The sequence below is a fragment of the Entamoeba invadens genome, assembly GCF_000330505.1.
Source record: "Entamoeba invadens IP1 unplaced genomic scaffold scaff_1105074725111, whole genome shotgun sequence".
Lineage (NCBI taxonomy): Eukaryota > Evosea > Mastigamoebida > Endamoebidae > Entamoeba > Entamoeba invadens.
Genome location: NW_004443550.1, coordinates 21,519 through 43,713, shown reverse-complemented (window position 1 = coordinate 43,713; position 22,195 = coordinate 21,519). Strand labels below are relative to the sequence as shown.

General features: G+C 29.0%; 5 protein-coding genes across 5 annotated transcripts; 2 read left to right on the top strand and 3 right to left on the bottom strand.

Annotated features, from left to right (window-relative positions):
• Positions 1–803: 803 nt before the first annotated feature.
• EIN_291150 (hypothetical protein) lies at positions 804–1,652 on the bottom strand (the record flags this gene model as incomplete). The annotated part of the gene is made up of 1 exon (XM_004258749.1): positions 804–1,652. One exon carries the CDS (start codon positions 1,650–1,652, stop codon positions 804–806), a length of 849 nt encoding a protein of 282 aa, XP_004258797.1.
• A 2,569-nt stretch (positions 1,653–4,221) lies between these two features.
• EIN_291140 (hypothetical protein) lies at positions 4,222–5,067 on the top strand (the record flags this gene model as incomplete). Its single annotated transcript, XM_004258748.1, has 1 exon — positions 4,222–5,067. One exon carries the CDS (start codon positions 4,222–4,224, stop codon positions 5,065–5,067), a length of 846 nt encoding a protein of 281 aa, XP_004258796.1.
• Positions 5,068–11,084: 6,017 nt separating this feature from the next.
• On the bottom strand, positions 11,085–11,622 carry EIN_291130 (protein serine/threonine kinase, putative; the record flags this gene model as incomplete). The annotated part of the gene is made up of 3 exons (XM_004258747.1): positions 11,085–11,164; positions 11,249–11,377; positions 11,433–11,622. 3 exons carry the CDS (start codon positions 11,620–11,622, stop codon positions 11,085–11,087), a joined length of 399 nt encoding a protein of 132 aa, XP_004258795.1.
• A 1,692-nt stretch (positions 11,623–13,314) lies between these two features.
• Positions 13,315–14,294, bottom strand: EIN_291120 (developmentally-regulated GTP-binding protein, putative; the record flags this gene model as incomplete). The annotated part of the gene is made up of 4 exons (XM_004258746.1): positions 13,315–13,365; positions 13,513–13,575; positions 13,637–14,143; positions 14,262–14,294. The coding sequence occupies 4 exons, from the start codon at positions 14,292–14,294 to the stop codon at positions 13,315–13,317; spliced, it is 654 nt and encodes a 217-aa protein (XP_004258794.1).
• Positions 14,295–16,913: 2,619 nt separating this feature from the next.
• Positions 16,914–20,322, top strand: EIN_291110 (protein serine/threonine kinase, putative; the record flags this gene model as incomplete). Its single annotated transcript, XM_004258745.1, has 2 exons — positions 16,914–16,920; positions 17,009–20,322. 2 exons carry the CDS (start codon positions 16,914–16,916, stop codon positions 20,320–20,322), a joined length of 3,321 nt encoding a protein of 1,106 aa, XP_004258793.1.
• Between the last annotated feature and the right edge of the window lie 1,873 nt (positions 20,323–22,195).

Sequence of the window (22,195 nt, the reverse complement as noted above, 5' to 3'; positions counted from 1 at the left end):
AAAAAATACAACTTTGAATTATTTATAAATTAAAACAATTATAATAAATAGATTTACTCATCATAAATTATAAATAAATATATATTAAATTATAACTCATCACAAAGGAAAAAATTGTTTTATATATAATACATCATTTTTTGTCCAAAGGGTTCAGATGTGTATAAAATAATATAAAACAGAAATGATGTGCAAATTTTATAAAATATTTTTCGTGACGATTGTATTTAATTTAAAACCATTTTCAGAAAAAAAACATATAAAATCAGTAGATAAAAGTTGTCTTTTTAAAAAAAATAATTGATTTATGTTTTAAAAAACGGGAATTAGGTAAAAATGAAAAAATGGTAAATTAACATTGTTGACATTATGAAAAGTAAATAACATAATTATACAAAGTTGTTAAAAATTTGAAAATATTATCATTTATTAGTGGTGATGATAAATAATAAATTTTGTTTTTTTTAATTAAAAATCCGATTAATTATGGCATTAAATTTTTAAGTAAAGATGTGATTTATAAAAACTAAAAAGCAAAATAACAAAAAAATAATAATATTTTTTATTTTATCTTTTAGCATTGATTTTTTGGTTGTTATAGCAGATCTTTTAAATGTTATTTCAGATCTCGAGATTTTGTAGATTAGTTGTAAAAAATTTTAATCTTAGCAAAGCAATTTTTTGTGTTAAAAAACAGGCAAATAGCAAATATTTTGTCAACGGTTGCTCATTATAAAAAAGACGTATTTTAATATATTAAAGTTATATTAATTAAACCATTTAAACTTGAAAACGACTTATAATTATGCTAACTGATTGCGTTCGAGTTGTTGAATTAAATCGTCAGCTTCGCGCCAAATAGATGAATCAAAAACAATTGATGTTATGATGCCAAAATCTTCATAATCCCTTTGTTGAATTGTTGTATTTGTTTTGTTTTTTACAGTAAATTCTTTCTTTTCACCTGTTATTGTAGGTACTTCATAAATAACAGGATTTTCATCTTTTTTTGGTTGAACAAATGGTGGTGACCCACTTTCTGTTAATTTTGTTTTCTCTTGTTCTTTAGAAGTATTTGGCAACCTGTTGCTTTTTAATGGAACTTTTTGTTCGACATTTTTTTGTTGAACATTTTGTGGTTCTTTACCTGTGTTAGCAGTTTGTTTTGATTTCAGAAGTGATCTGAAGTCGATTTGTTTATTTTCTTCTTGTTTAACTGGTTTTGAAACGGATATTGTATTTCTTCTTATGTTAAGAAGTTTTGGCGCTTCGAATTGTTTTTCTTTTTCATTAATTTTATCTGGTGGTGTTTGTTGAACTATTTTTTTGGTTTGTGCACTTGAAAGTGGATTTGTATCATTTTGATTAACTTCTTGCTCTTTTTGAACGGGTTTTGATACTGAGACTGATTTTCTTAAAGGTTTTTGGGTTGGGTCAAAATTTCCAAAAAGGGAAGCGCCTCTAGGACGAACAATTTTTGGTTTTTGTTCCTCTTCAACAACAACATTATCATTGATTGTGTTTTCAACAATTTCTTGTTGTGCTCCAACAAATTTGTATCTATCAGAAACACTCTTTGATGCAGAGTGTTGACTTTTTCTTAATGTACGACGTGGTGCTGCAATAAGAGGGGTTTCATTTTCTTCAGTCATAACTAATTATTTATTTGAAAAATTGAAATGATTTATATGGGGTAAAAATGAACTTATATTTTTAAAAAAAAATTGAATGAATTTTATTATTTTTAAGTTATATATCAGAACAAAAAATTAAACTATTGATTAATAAATATTTTTTTTATATATAGTCTGATAAAGATATCCAAATATAAAATGATTATGGTTATATTAAATAAAAATTCAAATACAGTATAATCCGGGTTTAATTCACTTAAAATATTTTGGAACTATCGGGTATAATTCCACTTTTTTCAAGAAAATTTTTTTAAATGATTTTTAAATCAAAAATAATTGATGGAATTAACTTTCGGTAGTTTCATAGTTATAGTTATTTAATAATTATTTGATTCAATCAAAAACAAATGATGATGGTAAAGGCTTTTTCACCGTTTCTAAAAATAAAGTTTTTTTTACTATTTAATATAATATTTTAATTAAAATTATAGTAAATGGGAACTTGGGATAATAGTTGGTCTGGTTCCCGAATTAAAAATGTGTCGATAATTCACCTCGAAACAGTGGAAACCGAGTGAGATGATAATCGAAAAGAAGGCACAGGCGGTCTGTTTGTGCACCCGTTCCACATACTCTCAATGTCCTCCTTGGCACAGATCCGAATAAACGCCCCGTTTGAAAAGGGAACCACATCAGCTTCCAAATTACGGAGGAGGAAAGTGGGTGACATGGGGACGCACAAACAGTGACTTAAAGGTGGACTTCTTTCAAAAAACACTCGCGGCAAATACTTTGTTAAGGTGGTGGTGAAACAAGTCTGTTTAAATAAATAAAAACGAATAAAAACTAAAGTTTATTATGTTCGTTTTTATTTATTAATTATTTTATAATAAGTAATTCATAATATTATAGTACCTAAAAATAGTTTCAGAAACAAAAATAATGCATTTTTATTCAAAAACAAATATTCTGATTAATTTAGGTGAAAACCCAATTATTTTACATAAATTTAAACAAAAAAACAAGACTATGATAATAAAACTCAAAAGTGTTGTTTTTATTATTTTTTCTTACTTCGGGTTTAATTATTTTTGAATGAATTAAATTCGATTATTTAATTAAACCCGGACTGGAATTAAACCCGGATTATACTGTATCATCCAAAGTTTATTTATCACAGAGTAACTGAAAGCATTTTAATTAAAAAATGTTTTTCAGAACATTCGTTTGTCTTTTTATTTACGTCTTAAATTATTTGTTAGTTGAACAAATAATATTAACTTTTCTTTTTATTAAACTTAATTTTAATAAAATGATAATTAATTTAATTTTTATTATAGTTTTTAAAATGTTATATATTTTTTAATTGTTTGTAGTAAATAAACAACATTAAATATAGTAAATATTAATAGTATATAAATATTAAGAATAAAAACTATAAAATAATGTTATTTTTGTATTAAAATTATTTTACTATTATAAATAAAGAAATTTTAATAATATTGAATTATTATTTATCATAGTAAAACTATATTAATATTTATATTATTGAGTTTATTATAATAATAATAATAACAATAATTTGAATTTACTAACTAAAAAAATTATAATATAGTCACCCGCTAAAAGGTATAAATTTCCGACAAATGGTCTAAAGAAACCATATTATAGTTTTTTGAAATTATGATTTTAGATTGTGTTTCAATTTGACATTAATTTCTTTATATCGAAAGTATTTCAAAATAAACTAAAATTTTACTAAATTATAATACATTGTCAAAAATAGTTTAAAGGTGAACTGAAAAACAATTTTAATGAATAATGCCGTACATGTGCATTTATTTGGACAATACCAAAAAACCAAACCTGCAACTGGGATGGGTTTTGACAATTCAACCAATTCTTTAGATGTATCAGATTCATTGTGTTGCTCACTCAAAATAACATAACCTTTGTTAGCTTAACTCCGTATGCTTCTCATTTTCTTCAAGTTCTTGATTTGGGGATATTTGGTGGGCTTAAAAGTAGAATGTCTTCTTTTAAAGCGAAAGACGGTTTTGTAAATTTGCTTTTTCAAGAAGAAGTCGAGAAGGAAAATGTGGATGGTAATTTGTTTTAGAAAAAACATTTTTTCACATTATTGAACTCGGAAACAGACTAATAGTTAATGATATTGGTGGATTCTTTATTTGTGGTTACAACACCTCTTTTTAATATTATTGCTTTTAAACAAGCTGTCATAGTCAACTAGATTGACAAAACACCCCAAAGTGTCATGTATTAATTGATTGCCGTTATCTTTTAAACCAATTAAAAAGCTTGACAAAAATTGATTTAATGTGATTTTTTTGTTTTTTGTTTTTTAATGTTATTTGTGTTATTTTCACTGTTTTTTACAATTATAGTTTAAAATAATAAATTATAGTTTCTTTAGACCATTTGTCGTGTTTTTATTGCTTTTAGCGGGTGACTATACAAATAAATAAAATTCTAATAATAAAACAAATTAGTTTTAATTTATAGAACAAGATATTGTAATAAAAAACCTAACAAAACCTAAAAGACTACAAGACTAACAGAAGCGATTATGTTCAACAAACACGTCACCTATTATGTTCGTTTCACCGGGTTTAGTTTAAACACTACTGACGAAGAAATCAAAAAAGTCGTAGCACCATATGAGATATTAACATTTGACATCCCACGGTTCAAAAAGGACACTCCACTCACGAAATACATCATCGAAACAAAAACCCCAGAAGACGCGTTGAAAACAATTGAAAAGAAAAACAAAGCCCCATGGGAAGACCGAAAGATCACTGTTGAACTCGACATCGAAGACAAGACTCAAACTACAGCAATTGCTCGAGGCTTTCCATTTGGCAAAGAAGTCCCACAAATCACCAAATTCTTTAGTGACTGCCCCGTTGAAAAAGTGTTACAGAAAGTCGCTAAGAAAGGCGAATTGTGTGGAAATGTAATGGTTGGTGTTAGAAATATTGAAATAGCAAAAAAGATAGTAACCGACTTAGACAACAAACCTTTTAAAAATGTCACTCTGAGAACAAAAGTCTTGGACATCGCCAAAAAGAACGTCGCGACATGTTTTGTATGTGGGTCGTACGACCACAAATCTATGGACTGCCCCGAAAATAAAGACAAAGAGGTGGAGCAAAAGGAGAAGACCGAAAAGCACAAAAAGAATAGCAAAAAGGAAATGGAAGAAAAGAGTGACGATGAAAGTGGTTCAAAAAGTGATGAAGAAGAACACAGTGAAGAAAGTAGTGAGGAAAGCAGCGAAGAAAGCAAAGGTAAAATATATAAATCTGACAAACCAAAATTTAACAGGAACATTAAAGGCAATTTTAAAGGTGTTAAAAGAGACTTTAAAAATGATAGAAACAAGGGAAAAGGACAAAGACGAGGAAAATAAAAGTGTCTGAGTATTGTAAAGACATTAATTGATTTTGGAGTTATAGACTTAGTCATATTGTTAAATAATATTCACGATATATATATTTATAATATTTTTTGAAATTTCTAGATAATGTATGATTTAAAAAATAAGTATAGATTTACTCGTTAAAAAATCGTATAAGTGTATAACAACAATTATAATAAAGTTACAAAAATTATATCTACAAGCATTTAAAACCCGATAATAATTATCGGGTCAACAACATCATTTTAGTCCAAATATTAATTCATAATTTTGTTATTTGTATTAATAAAAATGCTCCTTTGTCGCATCCATCTTTTTAATTTTTTCATTTTATTAAAAAACAATCTACTTTTATTATTTTTAAATTATAATTATAATAACAGTTTTCACTTTAAATACAAGGTGATAAAATATGTTTTCAATAGTACATAATAAGATAGAGACACTCATCACAATGAATAAAAATTATATGTATTTATAAAGTTTATACACGACACACGAATTAAATTTTTAACACTCTTTTGTTGTTCTAGTGTTTACTTACACAGCTTTATTACTGGTCAATATTAAAAATTGACTATTATTTGATATGAAGTTATTATTATCTTGATGTACATGTTACAATCTATTGCCGACATGTGTTGTTTATCCATTTTTAAATATCTTTTTTTTATAAAATGCTTGTCACTTACATTACATATACACATCAACTTATTTTAAACATTCATTCTAATTTACATAATGTGTGTTTTTTGTACAAAATCATTTATCATATATTGTTTGGCTTGTTAAACCAAACACAATCCGTTTGTATTATAGACTCAGTATCTTAGTCTGCACGCAAAAATAACATTCAACAACTTCTTTATATCTTTGGTGTTGTCTTTCTAAAATTTTTGTGTTTGTTCTACAATTGTTTTTGTTTATTATCGATTTGATATACTGTCTAACATATTTTATTAATTATTTATCAAGACCTCCATTATTTTCAACTGTTAATGTTTTTTATGTTTTTATCACACCTTATCGAAAGATGATACATATGTTAAACGTATAACATATTAAAGTATTAAAGTGTAAAAAAGTTTTCATTCTAACATTATTACTTCGAATACATTTTTATTTCTTATCAATAAATTTAACACTTTCACAACCCAAAACTTTTTTTAAGAAGAAAAATAAGTAAAAAGGAAATTGTCCAAATCATTTTTTGTTATTTTTCTTCAAAAACCTATTTCTAACCCAAACCAGCCAATAGTCAGTTTTATTTTTTTAAAAAAAATATTAACATTTAAGTACTCAATTACCTAAGATCCATCGAAAATAATCTTTTGTATGAAATTTTGTAAGAAATATTTCTAATGTTAATTCTTAACATAACAACACATCCCACATTGTCAATCCACCTGATAACAAAAAAAGAATTCATAATTACAATAAAAATAATTTCTCAAACACGTTTAGATTAAATGATAATATAGTTTAAAAAACAACAAAAAAAGTTTCAACCAAACAATTTAAAACCATCAATTAGACCCAATTCTTTTCTTTTTCTTGTCTTTCGCTCTTCTTTTTAACTCCCAACAGACTCGACAGAGCATTAAAGAATGAGACAAGCAAGTGGTTTCTCCACAACGCGAACAGAGTTCTTTTACCTTGCTCGCATTAGAACCAACGCAAAGGTGGCACTTTTGCTTTCGTAAAGCAAATTTTCTTTCATATTTTTTCTTTCTCTTTTTGTGAAGGGTTTGCTTCTTCCCACCAATCCAAAAGACCACAAGCAATAAACATGGTTCTTTTTTCTTTTGTTTTTTTTCATTCCATGTACAAGACGTTTTTTGATGTATTTTTCTGACAATTGTTTTGCCAATCGAATGAGAAAAGTGAAGTGGTCATTTTGGATCACATACCGAAACATCCCATAAGAATTAACCGTTGCACAATCCAGAATATTTTGAAAAACAACCATATTGTATCTCCGTTTTTTGTTTTTGTTGAATAATCTTGACATAAAAATTCTAATGTATCAACAGGTGTTTTTGTGTAAATATATAATACATTCATTTCTGATTTAGCCTTATTGGGGTCAATTATCAGGACATTTAGAGAATTTGTTGCAATTATCACAGTTTTAGTTTGTTTTTGAATTAAATGAAGTCAAAAGAATTGAATCCTGTTTCCAAAATCGAATATTTTGAGGATTGGTTTCTTTTTCATTATTTAATCAGGTTTTTTCCAATTCAATTTTTTCCAATTCAATTTTTGTTGTTTTTATATTTTGGATATTTTCACAGTCTTCTTTTTCCAAAATATCCATTTTCCCGATTTAGTTCGTTCTGTGATGCCAACATACCCATTTTTTAAATATAATATTTTCTCTATTTTCAAATTCTTCTAACTTTTTTGAAGTTTGTTTTTCCATTTTTGTCATATATTTCTCTTTTTCTTACATTGTATTCCTTTTTGACTCTAAAGGCGTGTTTGCACTTCGTTGATTCATTGTGTCTATGTACCCGATTTTTTGCGACTCAAGCGTATTAATTACTCATATTGAAGTAAAGTAGTTGTCGCTTTGTAGTAAAAATTCTATTTTAGGAGCATCTTTTGGAATTAAATTTTCGACTAATTTCATCACTACTGACTCTCCGTGATGCAATTCATCTTTTTCCCCGATTTCCGATTTTTTTTGCCTTCATACAAAGTCATTCCAACACAAAGTTTTTTGTCGTAAGTACAAACACAGTAAATTTTAAAGACATTTCACTTTTTACTTTCATAATGTTTAAACTGTTTTGTAAGATTTGTGACATCCGTTTCGGGCACTACACATAACTAGGCACTACATCAGTCAAGAATGTTCGGTTACTTAAAGTATATAAGATTTGAAGACATCGATATTGTCTTTGTTAATATTGGGAGTATAAACGCGGTAAGTGTGAGATTTATAATTAGTGCAGGTGTTTACTTTAAAAATTTTGATGATTTATATCAATGAGTCTTTTATAATGAGGATAATAATATCGAAAAGGATCCAAGGTTATACAACCGATGGTATATCTGCAAGACCACAAACCGAGACAAAATCGATGCTATTCAAAAGTTAATCAACATCATGGATTTACTTATTTAACTGTCAGCACCAGGGCTAAAAGTTGTAAAATGTTATTGGATCAAATCAAAAATACTAAGCCAATATTTATTTGTTGTGTAACTTAGTGCCATATATTTACACATACAAAACAATTTGAATTTTAAAAAATATGAAATAACCTTTGACAAATATATATATTTAATACGACCGAAGAGATTTTAAGATTTTTTAAGTCTAAACTATATCAAAGTAACATTAAAAATCAAAGTATGGTGGAAAAGAAATAAATTACCAGTACAACTCTTAATAGATGGATATGTCCCCAAATGATACTTCTGAATATATGAATTTTTCAACCTAATATATGGGCGATGTCTACAGAAATTAATAATTGTTTATGGGTAATTTATATGAAGATTTAATTATAATAAAAGACAAAGATGGTGTTGTTATTGCTTTTCATTTATTTTTTTAATATCGTTTTGGATGAAAGTGTTCTCAACTTAAGAAAAATTTAAGTACAAAAAGATATAATTAATAAATATATATATATTTTTTAAAACGTAATAACCATTAACACAATAAATAACATTAATAAAGTTAAAACCATTTGACCAATCATTTTGAAACAACTAGAAGTGAATAAATGAGGTTGACTAGGTGAAACAATTGAACAAAATAACAGGAAAATGTTTTTAACAAACTAAAAAGATAATTAAACATCTATTCTATTTACAATGAGTTAGATTATAGGCTGTTTAAAACAAGGTTTATTGTTCAAGTGTAAAAATTTAATTTAGAGCAAACCAATCTTTATTATACCCAAAAATAATTAATAATATATATACAGGTATAATAAAAACCCATCAAATTGTCTTAAACCCCTCAAGTTTCAAAGATCATTAATTAAGACGTCATCCCGAAGAAGTACGATATAAAATTGGACAATAAAAAGTGTTGTATAACAAAAATAAAAATCATAAAAAAATACATTTGGTTATAACTGTTCAAGACATGATCATAACGAGTCGAGTCTCGTGTAAAACTGTAAGAAGTGACATCGGAGAATAAGTTTCAAGAACGCGTTTGTGGAGTTGGCTTACAATCGTCATCCGATAATGTAGTTTTTAAATATAAAATATTTTTTTTTCTGGTTTCGACCAATCAATTGACGACTTGAGGAATTTTAGAAAATTATTGGGTTTACCGACCTTTATATATACAGTACTGGAAAAAACTTGTCGTGACTGGGATAGATCTATAATTTTGCTATAATAAAATTATTTTTATAGAATTTGTCATTTATAATTGCTGAATTATTTTTGTAATTGTCTTTTTTTAACCAATCAAATAAAAGCTGGTTATTATGGAAGATATTCTCGAATTGTTCAGAGAAAAAAAGAAGAAATTGTGAATATTAGAGTAACTGGCGCAAATGAAAGAAGTGAAACGGACGAAAGAAATGACCCGTCACGAGTGTCGACAATATTTGACACCCCAACCAAAATATCAAATTTTTGGAAGACACGGATTTCCCATTTTTTTCATATTAAAAGTCATTTATGCGCTGATGAGAGAGGAAGACAATAATTCGAAAATGCCAAATTACAGACAATGAAACCACATGTTACAACAGTTCGTTGAATTCTTCTTCACAAATGGACAAATTTCAAAATTTGAAAAACAATGAAGGAATCGAAGGAAAGCGCGAGAGTGTACCTGTTTTCCAGAAACTTATGGCAGCAATGTCAACGTATTTTGAGAAGTTGGAAACTATTTACCTTTCAGCCTCGACAAGTCTCCAATAAGCAACAAACACGTTGAACGATAGAGACACCACACGACTAAAACTAGTCAATGTTGCCATAAAATATGGATGGTTCTTCTTTTCTATTTTTATAAAGTCTTTGGTTCTTTATTTGGAAGAAAATAAAATCGACAATTTTTAAACCGCATTGAAAGAATTCGCAAATTATTCACCGATCCAATCTTTTCCGACTTCAACGCAAATTTGATCAAAGTATCGCAACACCTCGCGAGTCTTGTCTGTCGTCGTATTAGTGAAACGTTTTTGAATCGTATCGTGTCTTCTTTTTAAATAGTGATGATACACTTTATAATGTCGAGTTGTGCAGATTTTATGACCCATCACAGGCACTTGCTTCTTTTTCATCGTATTTGAACGTTCTCTCCCAAATGTTGGACGTCAAAACAAAGACGGTTTTCACTCCAACAGACTCGACAACACTTCAATTGCCATTAATTGATTTCTTGACGTACCTTACAAAGCGCGAGAACTTTGCTGGCAGACGGCCAATTTACTCAAAGTTGACGTTCTCTGTCTCATCTTTTCTTATCAATATTTCTTTGAGATGATCATTCCAATTTCTATGAATAGTGACAATATCAAGACCGTGGAAACACTTAAAATTGAAATCAACGAGCGTCATATCTTTGCCAATTTTGTTGTTGAAAATATTTTGTCGTCGTTGGAGATGGATGAACCCGTTTCTGCAGAAGCGAAATATTCCATTTTGATTCTTTTGTGTCGAATTGACGAGGAGAAAAGAAATGAAAACAAGAAGGAAGAGGCAGCACAACTGTTTTCACCATTTTAATAAAAAATGTGCGGAATTACAAACATATGGAAACAAACTGGGAAAAGCAGAAAGTAGGGAGTCTCCCATTTTACATGATCATCATTTGGCTACTCAAATCCATCAATTTGCAATTGATCAAAAAGTATTTTACTATTGAAGAGAGCAGCAAATTTCATTTGATTGTTGTCAAACGCCAAATGTGTTTTTGAGACGTCCATTCACTTCTCAACATATATATATATATATATATGTTCGTGGAAGACGTTCACCACTGGTGACATATTTAACTCTGTTCCACGGATACTTAAATCCTTAATCTAAAATTGGTCTTTGCCATATGAAACACTCGTACATACACACTCCAAACGAATATATATCGGCCGTTTTTTTATTTGAACTTAAGACGTACTTTTGGAGCCATATAAATAGGATTACCAACATAATTAGTACTTTAGTTTGAATGTCATATTTTCCATCAAACTGCTGATATTTCGACTCGATCCAAAGTCCGTCAGTTTGCCGTTTACAGTGACGTTCTCTTCAAACGAAAAAATGTTATCCGGCTTTATGTTTAGATGGAAGATCCCATTAATGTGTACATACAAAATCCCTCTTGAAACATCTAAATACGTGTCTTTGTCTTGATTTTGTTTGTTATAGGCGACTTTTTACTGTTCTCCATGAACCCTGGTGGAGACTCCCTAAATCAGCGTATTCGGTCACAATGCAAATTTTTGTAGTAACAAAAACAGCACCATTGAAGTGCACTACATACGCGTTTCTGAATTTGTCCAACATCACAATTTCCTTCTCAAATTCGTCGATTATGTCAAGCAAATTTGTTTGCTTATTCATCCTTTTGATTGCAACGGTATTGTACAATCAGTATATTTTATATATAAATATAAATTTATATATTTATATATAAGAAAGTCCATTTATAAACGATACCAAACCCACCAACACCCAAATAACTCTCTTCTTTGATTTTTGAATAGTCGAGACTGATAGTAACTTCCGTCATGATTTCCATGCTCAGCGTTTCAATTGTTCGTTTCCCATTAAAAGAGTTGTCGACGACAATTTGCAGTTTGTCTTGAATGTGTGTCGAGCAAAGTGGCTTAATTGATATTTCGACTTTGCACCCTTCTTGTCGCTTCAAAACGACTTTGTCGGGGTGAAAAGGATTTCGTACTTCTTTGAAGTAACCATCTCTGACACGATCGAGATGATCATTGTGTGGCAATTTTTAAATTGCCAAATGAAATGTTTTGCTTTGAAAATTCATTGACTGGAATGGGTTTGCTGTCACTTCCAAATGTCAAGAGTGAGGTGCTCACTCCCACCGAACTGCGTTTAAAGAAGTTCCATTTCTTGTTTGTTTTTGCAGCATCGAAAATCACCATGTTTTCAAGAACAGTCATATTCTGAGTCATTTGAACGACTTTTTGAATTGATTTATTAAGAACAAATGCAGCAAGTAATGAGATGGGTGTGATAAATGGTGGTATATGTGATAACTATAAATAAAAGGACCCACCACACTGGACTATTCTCGCATTGATTGAGCTGTTCAGAACCCACTTAATGCCAAAAAGAACATTTAGTACAAAATTCGCCATTTGTTTCAACACAGAAAGCGACATTCGAGTAGTTCACACATTTACTTTCTGAGAGATAGAAATTGGTCTGACACTTTTTACACCGATACGAATATTTATCACACACCGCACAATGTTCAGAAATGGAGACGCATGGAACACACTGCATGTTGTTTATAAGGGTATATCCATCGTCACACATCTCACGCCCATAATCACAACAATACCAATAACAACAGATCCTTTTAAGTGTGTTGTCTTTTTAATGAAACGTATTCACGTCAGTGAATACGTTTCATTGACAAAATAATTGGTGAAGCACTTTAAACACTCCAAATCACTCAAACACTTTGAACAAGGAATTTAGACACAAAAGATATGACCCATTCAAGAGAAAGTGTTATGTTTTACAGACAACACAATGATTTATGTTATTCATTAAAGCTAATGCGCAGTGTGGGGATTTGTTAATCAAAGTAAACTGTTTTTTTAACAATACATATAAAAAAAGTATTATAAAATTTGAGAACATTCAAATATAATATCATTCATTTGCTAATGTTTCACATTTAAATTCTCTTACTTTCCGCTTAAACAACATATACATTTTAAACATCACTTTTATTTTTGAAGTCACAACAGTGATTTTTTTCAACCACAACTAAATGTCTGTTTATTAATTTGGACGGTCTTATTTTAACAATCATTATCTTTAAAAATGTAATTATTAATTTAAATATTTGTGGTTCATTTTTTGTTTGTTCTTATCTCCTCATAAAATTTCTTTTCCATTATTTTTTTGTTTGAGACATTTGATTTACCAAAGCTTTATGTTTTCTTCGACTTAATAAAAGCTTTAGTCATTTATAATACATTATTAACCTAATAAAGTTATTAGATCAAGAGAATATTACAGAATTTATGTCCATTTGTTATAATTGAAAAATTAGTTATTCAGTAAATTAAAATGCTGAAAATTGTATCCACAAAAAACAGTCTGTTATTATATCTCACTTTTAAAAATATTTTATAACAAAGATATATATAGATAATTCTTTTAATGATAAACATTACTATACAATTAACTACATCCACTTATTTATATCTTCAAACCTATTTATATCAACATAATTATCAGAAAAACATCACTTCCCTCCTTCAATATTTTGCAGGACATACTTGTCGTCCAGTTTATGTTCCTTTTTAACTTTCTGTGGTGATCTAGTGACACTAGTTCCCCACACCAACGCCTATATCATTTGTCCTACAAGTTGTTTATAAATTTTAAAGCAAATATTCTCTACTGTTGCCTTCTTTGCTGGGATTACAATAACGTCTTTAAAGTTCGGAAATTCTTCTGGGACTTTTGTATACGCTCTAATTAGATTTAGTTGTTTCCAATTTTGTTTTCTGAGTGCTACTATACCTTCTTCAGTCATTGCATAGATACACGCAAAATACGGTTCTGTTTTTAGTCTGTCTACGTCTTCTTTATTCATTTGGTCGATCTTATTCACCACATAAATGCATGGAATGTACTTACAACTCTGGTCAATAGCACCAATCAGATCTTGGACTGACACGTCGCAGTCACAATAAACGTCCGCGTTCAATATTTTGTACTCTTTTAATGTCAATCGGACCTTCTCTTGTATCAAACATGTCTGTGGAATTGATGGTGTAAATGACACCGAACCCGCCGTTTTATTCACTATTTTGATCTTCGGTGGCCGTTTGTTCAATCGAATTTCAAAGCCCTCTAACTCATATTCAATCTTTTCCTTTAGGTCAGGTGACTTCGTCCCACAATTAAAAGCATTATACAATCACACTTACTTGCTATGGAGATGACTTGTCGTTATCGCCCTTTTCCATCTTTGGATCCTTCAATACCAGGAAGATCAAGGAACTGGACTTTCGAACCATTGTAATTTAAAACACCTGGAATGCACTTTAATGTTGTAAATCCATATGCAGCGGCCTAAGACTCTTTGGATTAATTTATAGTTTAAATATAATTTAATATAGTAGGTTTAAATGGTATAATAATATAATACGTTTTAGTATAGAGTGTTTTTTATAGTATAGTAAAATATAGTAAAATTAATAAAATACATAGAAATAAATATAAAATGCATTATTCGTGTAATCACAAGTGTAATTTGTTATTTTGAACATATCTGACCAATTTTCTATCGCCCGCCAAAATCAAAAAGCTATTTGTGACTTACAATGTTTACAAATAAGGCATGTACATTGTCAATACAAGAAGAGGCAATTTTTGAACCAAGTCAACATCTTTATTGGGTTTCCAAACATTTTAAATCTCAAACTCTTTGTTAGAGCAAAGAAAATCACAAAAAATGATCAAAGGCACAGACTTTGTAGAGAAGAAGGAAATTACACCAGACAACATTATCTGAGACGATAAACACGCCAGAAATTTTTACACAAGAACAACAGACTTTACAATGCAAACCATAAAAACCAAGTCAATAGAGACACAAATTTGACGTGGCAACAGGTCGATAATATTGTAGAGTATGACATAACGGAGGTGATAGTTAAATTTTATTTATAACAAACTCAATGTAATTCATTTGTATATAAAAATGTTTAAATCATATATTATATAAACAACTTGATATACATGATAACTTATTTTGTTTTATATTTTTTTAATATTTGATGTCCATTTACCAACTATTAAAACGAAATTAATTCTATTGGTTTCTCATATTAAGAATTACAAATAGAGTTTGTTGTAAAACGTTGTTCTTTTTTTATCAATTTATACACAAATAATTGTTTTAAAACCCGGTAATTAGGTAAAAAATGAAAAAATTTGGAAAAAACTAAAACAACAATTTTTTATTATTCAACATGACCCCGATATTTTCCAATATTTATTTACCAAAAAGCCAAGGATAACGTTTACGACTAACTCTATTAAAATCAATTTACTTAAGTATTATTTACAGTTTTTTTAAAAATACTTTAAATTCGATTAACAAGATAGCGAAAGAATCTCTGACCAAAAACAGCAAAATTATTTTTAAATTTTTTTGATCTTTAAATGTATCTTTTTTACCAATTTAAAAAATTTGTATTCTTCCGTAATTGATTTTGAAATGCCTTTTGAAAAAAAATATAATTACAGTTGGTGTGTAAACTTTTAATCAAAAATATTAATAACCAAACTTACAGGGGTTTTAAGTTTGGTTAATATAATAAAATGTATAGTACTGTTTATCCTGAACGCAGAATATGCCTCGTGGAGACTTTTTCTGTCCGAGGTGGTAATTTGAATCATACTTTTTATTATAATGTTATTGATTATAACTATTAAATCGATAGGAAGCAGTTAAAATAACGGAAGTGGTTTTTTCCTCCCTGTAATTTTTTTACGATTTGAGCTTTTATTAAACAAAAAACTTGATTGTGTCAACCAAAAAATTATCGATTAAAGCAAAAGTAAATTCAAATAACCAACGTTTTTTAATTAATATTTTCAAAACATTTAATAACTAAATTCATCAATTTCGTTGGAAGATGTTGTCTATAGTTTTTTTGGTTTTATTTAATTGTAAAATGTCGGGATTCTGCTTGAGATAAAACAAAACTCTTTTAAGTTTTTTTTTCAAAATATTTTAACTTGATTCCTGTTTTTTAAACCTTAAAATGTGTATTATTTCATAGATAAAACTACATTGGTGATTAAGATAACGTTTTATAATAAACCTAGTTAGTTTTTGAAATTACATTTTTTATAATCTAAATATCAAATAAGTTCAACCAGATTTTAATGTTTTGGGTTCTTTTTGTAACATTTGCAGTGGGCATTCGGTTATGTTCAAGACAATCCGAAGTCTACTGCGTTCAAGACGATATGACGTGTAATATCAATGACAACGAAATTATTACTCAAACGACTGGCGAATTAGTCTTTAATTACAAGACTATAACAAACATTAAATGTGCATTGACCAATGTGGTCACTTTTAAAAAATTTGGAATAAAGAATACAATCTATTTTAATAATAAACAGGACACTTTTTATAAAAACGAGACACTCAAAGGAGCACCAACAACAACACAATTTTGTGATGATCATACACAAAATCATTGTTTAAAATGTGTGGACGGAACTCCATCATGTGGGATGTGTATGCCAAGTTATTGTTTATATAATACTGATAATGTCATATCTTGTGTATCTTGTAGTAGTACTCACACTTGTAACGATGGGCAATACATCACATCGACTTCTGAAGTTTCTTGCCAAACACCTACTTGTGCTACTTGTAATAATAATAATTAATGTTCACAATGTGCGGACGGGTTTTATAACTACCAAAATTCGGTGAATTGCGGGTTGAGTTGTTATTTGTGTGATTCGACTTGTGTTGGTGGATGTAATAGTTCGACTGGTGTTTGCGTTGGGTGCAAAACGGGTTACGTTAGACAAACGAGTGGGCCGGGGTGTGTTGAATGTGTCCAATTTGATTCTAATTGCCAATATTGTTCGTCTAATTTTACTCGACAATGCAAGGTATGTAAATCAAATTATTATTTAACTTCAGGAGGCACGTGCGACTTATGTGCAAACATCCATTGTGTAAACTATTATTGTTCTCAAGACAAGAAACACTGTACTCAATGTATGAATGGGTACTACCCTGACAGTGAAGGTGAATGTAATAAATGTGACACGCTACCAAATTGTTTTGAATGTGACCAAACAAAAGCTAAATGCACAAAATGTAAGACTGGATTTGGATTCTTTAATGGGAGTTGTGTTCAATGTAATTTAAACAAGGGCGCTATATTTGAAAATGAAACTTCCGAATGTAAAATGTGTTACTCATCCTTTGATAACTGCAAATTATGTCAAAAAACATCCACGAATGTGGAGTGTGTTGAATGCTCTCCTCCCTATTCTTGGGATTCGATTAGTAAGACTTGTAAGTTATGTATTGATGGGAATTATTATGATAAAACTACTAAAAACTGTGTATCAAATAACAACATTTGTACAATACAAAATAAAGAAGATGAATGTCTGACATGTAACAATAACTATTTTCTAAGAAACGGGAGTTGCATTCCTTTTGATAACTGTGAAGGCGATAACACACAAACAAGTAGTTCATGTGAATGTCAAGACACACTTGCGATCAACTCCAATTGTTATGTTTCTTCTGATGAGTCAACTTGTAAGTATGTCTTATTGAATGGATATGAGGACTTAAAGAAGTGTCTTTCTTGTAATGACAATTTTACATTGATGCAAAACAAAGTCTGTGGCAGACCTGATTACGAGTATAATTATATTAGAAATAATGCGAATTATACATGTGAAAGAGGGATGTATCTTTCAACTGAAAATGAATGTATGAACTGTGTTGATTCAAGTGTCTGCATTTCATTTAATAATAAAATTAAAATTCTTGAGTGTTCAAAGGACTTGGTACATTTGAGTGATTCACAACAAGCCGAGAGTTGTAAATCAGATGAAAAATGTACTACTTATGGTATCAATGAATGCCTTAATTGTTCTTCTAAAACCACTGACATAGTCAAAGGCGCATGTGTCACAAATCCAACAGCCAATTGTATCATTTCACTGAATTCTAAATGTATTTTGTGTGACAAAGAGACACTTCTTTCAGACGGAAATTGTATTTCCAAACTCAATTTTAATTGTTTACGAAATGTAATAGGTAAGTGCATTCAATGTATTGATAATTACTACAGAAGTACTATAAGTGATATATATTGTGAAAATACTTCTAAAATACCCAATTGCATCTATCAAATAATTTATTCCAACAACACAATGATATGTAAAGAGTGTTTACCAAATTATATGGTTTCGGATTCTAAATGTGTTCTAATAACTTCGACCAAATTAATTCAATCATCTTTTAAATATTCTGACTTGATTAAATGCAAGAAAATGAGTACCAAAGGGTGTTTAGAGTGTGAAGACACGTATTATTTGACTTTACAGAATACATGTGAAAAGTGTGATTCTTCATGTGTGAATTGTTCCAACACAACTTTGTGTATTTCATGTCCCTCTGGATTTTATTTGACAAGTGAACATACATGTAAAGAAGTTGGTTCATTACATAAGACGTGTGATATGTTAATGCCAAATGCTGTTGGCTGTGCGATCTGTAAAGTTGGGTATTACTACATTTTAAAAGACTGTAGACAATGTGAAACATCATGCTATTCCTGTTTAGACAACAAACAATGTGTGTCGTGTGCAGACAATTACTTCAGAATAGCAAATGAAACAAAGTTGTGTCTTCCATTCGACGAATTGACTCAATTTTGTCTTAAAAAGACCAAAAATGGGTGCGTCAGTTGTCAAACGGGGTATTTCCTCTCAAATGGTCGATGTTCAAAGTGTTTAGAAACCTGTATAAAGTGCACTTCAATGACATATTGTTCCGAGTGCTCCGACAATTATGTGAATATTGACTATAAGTGTCACCACTCTTCTACAATTCAATATTGCACAGCTGCAACAAATGATCGATGTACTAAATGTAAAGGGTGGCATGCACCTGATGACAGTGGGTCTTTTTGCAAGACTGCAATGCGCTATGATATTATATTTGTGACGAATGTAGCTGTTGTAATATTAATAATTCTTGTTCTAGTAATAGTAGTAGTGTTGTGTTACCAAATTAATCTTCACAACAAAGAAAAGAAAAAGATGCTGAATGTCTGTGTTTATAATATGAAGAAATCAAATGTCCCCATGCAAAATCTTGGTGACTTTTTGTTGAGTAATAAACAAATAATCACATTTGGAGTACTTAATGAAGACAGTTTGATAGAAGTGAATGAAGAGACGCGTGAACTGCTGTGTGTTGGAAATAACACCAATCACACAATAAAAGTCCAATTCAGTGTTATCGACAATTGCGACCAATTTTTGATACGAACTGAGCCAACTTTAGTTACTCTTAAAAAGGGAATAGCGTGTGAATTTGAGATCTTTATTAAACCAGTTTGCACGTGTAATATCCATTCAAATATTGTAGCCATCGCACTCGACTTGGAAACAGGAAAACAAATTGATGAAAAAATAGAAGTAAGTGCTGTGACAAAAATGACGACGCGACTGGACTACACCGAGTTGATAGAAGCCAAGAAACTTGGTGAAGGTTCATTTGGGGTTGTTTACTTGGGGGAGTTCAGAGGTGACAAAGTTGCTATCAAAAAGATGAAACAATCTTCTGATGATAAATCAAGTAAAAAAGAATTTGAAGATGAAGTTTCTATGTTAGACAAATTTAGAAGTGAATATATCGTCCACTTCTATGGCGCCGTGTTCATACCAAACAAAGTGTGTTTGGTCACCGAATTTGCTCAATTTGGAAGTCTACAAGATTTGATAAATAATAAAACTTCAAGTGAAATTGACATGAAAAAACGACTCAAATTCATGTTAGATGTTGCTATGGGCATTATGTATTTACATGAGAATGGAATCTTACACAGAGATATTAAGCCAGACAACGCTTTAATATTTTCATTGAATGCATCAGAAAAAGTGAATGCAAAATTGACTGATTTTGGATCGTCAAGAAATATTAATATGATGATGACAAACATGACATTCACTAAAGGTGTTGGAACACCAACTTACATGGCTCCTGAAGTTTTAAAACAAGAAAAGTATAAAAAACCAGCTGACATCTATTCATTTGCAATGACTATGTATGAATGCTTTGCTTGGAGAATTGCGTATAGTGATGTTGAATTCAAATTTCCATGGACAATAGCCGAGTTTGTTTCATTAGGAAAGCGTCTCGAGAAGCCAGATTATGTTGATGTAAAAATGTACAATATCATTGTGTTGTGTTGGTCACAACATCCACTTGAAAGACTAAAAATAGAAGAAGTTGTTTCAATGGTTCGTGAACAATTTTAATTGATTAATAAACTTGATTTGGTTTTTGGTAATATATTTTTATTTTATCATGTTTTAGGGATTCATGAGGATTGTTAATTTAGTGTAGTCGAAACCGATTCCGGAATCGGCTTTTCTTGAAACATTTGGGAAATATTTTTGATTCCCGAATCAGAAGTTTCAGGAATCAATAAAAAAATATTTGGGGAATTTTATTTTTTTTATCAAATTCCCGAACCGATTCCGGAATCAAAAAATATTCGGGAATATTTTTAACCTCGGTTCGGGAACATCCTGATTCCCAAACTTAAAATTGGTGTGTTCCCGAACCAATAAGTTCCCGAACACACAAGTTCCCGAACTTCATAAAAAAAATATTCCCAAACTTTTGATTCCGGAACATGACGGTTCCCGAACCGATTCCGGAATCACCAGTATTATATTAAAAATTTATTAATAAGCAAACTAAAAAAATAACAACTTTGTTTTAATATTAAAAATGATCGATTTGTATAATAATATCTTTGTAAGTGTTTTATCCATTTGTATCACTATTCAACAAGAAATCAATTTTTATATTATATTGGATATAAGTATGTAAGTTTTAATTCCGTGTTAAAATTGTTCATTGCAATAATAATTATTTTTTGATTTAATTTATAATCAGTGTTATTACATGTATTTACATTACAAAAAAACATGTTGTATTATTGTTGTTTATTTTAATGAGAATTTAGTATTTACAAAGAAACATTTTAATCAAAATGTTATAATACCATTATAACAAGTTGTTTTTAAATAGAGTTTTTGCAATTATTTATAATAATTTTCAATGTAGTTGAAATGCATTATTTGTATTTTTATTGTAGATAACTTTAAAAACCCAACTTTACTTGATAAAAATCATCATAAAATAATCATCATTTGTATATATATTTACAGATGGACAAAAAACATAATCATTTTTCAATTACTTCGACTTGATTTTCTTGATTTCAATTATATTAATATAATTAAATGTACTGTACTGTTAACTATGAATGCTGAATATACCCATTTGATACTTTTTTGTTCGAAGGGGTAATAAGTATTAAACTTCCTTTGTTTTAATATTAATAACTATTAGAACAGTATAAAGTTGTATTAATATAGAAGTGTTTTTTATCCAACCCGTATCAACAAAAGTTTTCAATAACAATGTTGATATTGGTGTTATTAAACATTTAAATTATGTCCGTTTTGTGATTATTATAATTAAAACAAATTGTTATAAAATTTCACAAATTATATTCAATGATCAAGAATTTGTTTATAATAAACTTGTTCTATTTAACAGAAAAACAAATAGAGAATTATATTTATTGTAATACATCTGTTTTTAAATTAATACGTTTAAAATTGTGTTTGTATATTGACATCTTTGTTGTTTGAATAGTTTAAAATAATATAATCAAAAGCCAAAAAAATAAAAAAGTCACCTGTAAAAGTCCAACAATTAAATAAATATAGAATGAACATTTAATTATATACATTTATTTTCAATATATAACAGGTTAAACAAAAATATAATATGTAATTTGAATATTTATTTTGCTATTTAAATCTAACTCAACAATTTTTAATAAAATATAAATATTTGGAATTTTTGCACAATAAAGTAGAAGATGCACTTTTTAAATTTAAAAAAATTCCACATTTTGTATATTTAAAACAATACAAATTTTAAATGATTGTCAAATGATTATTTAAAGTAATATATTTCAATGACTTCACATAGTCAATAATGTTTATAAATAAATACAAATTAATGAATTTTAATTCATAATAGAATTTAAATTACTTATTATATTCCCAAATAAATATCTTATTTAAATATCATGTTAACTTACAAGTA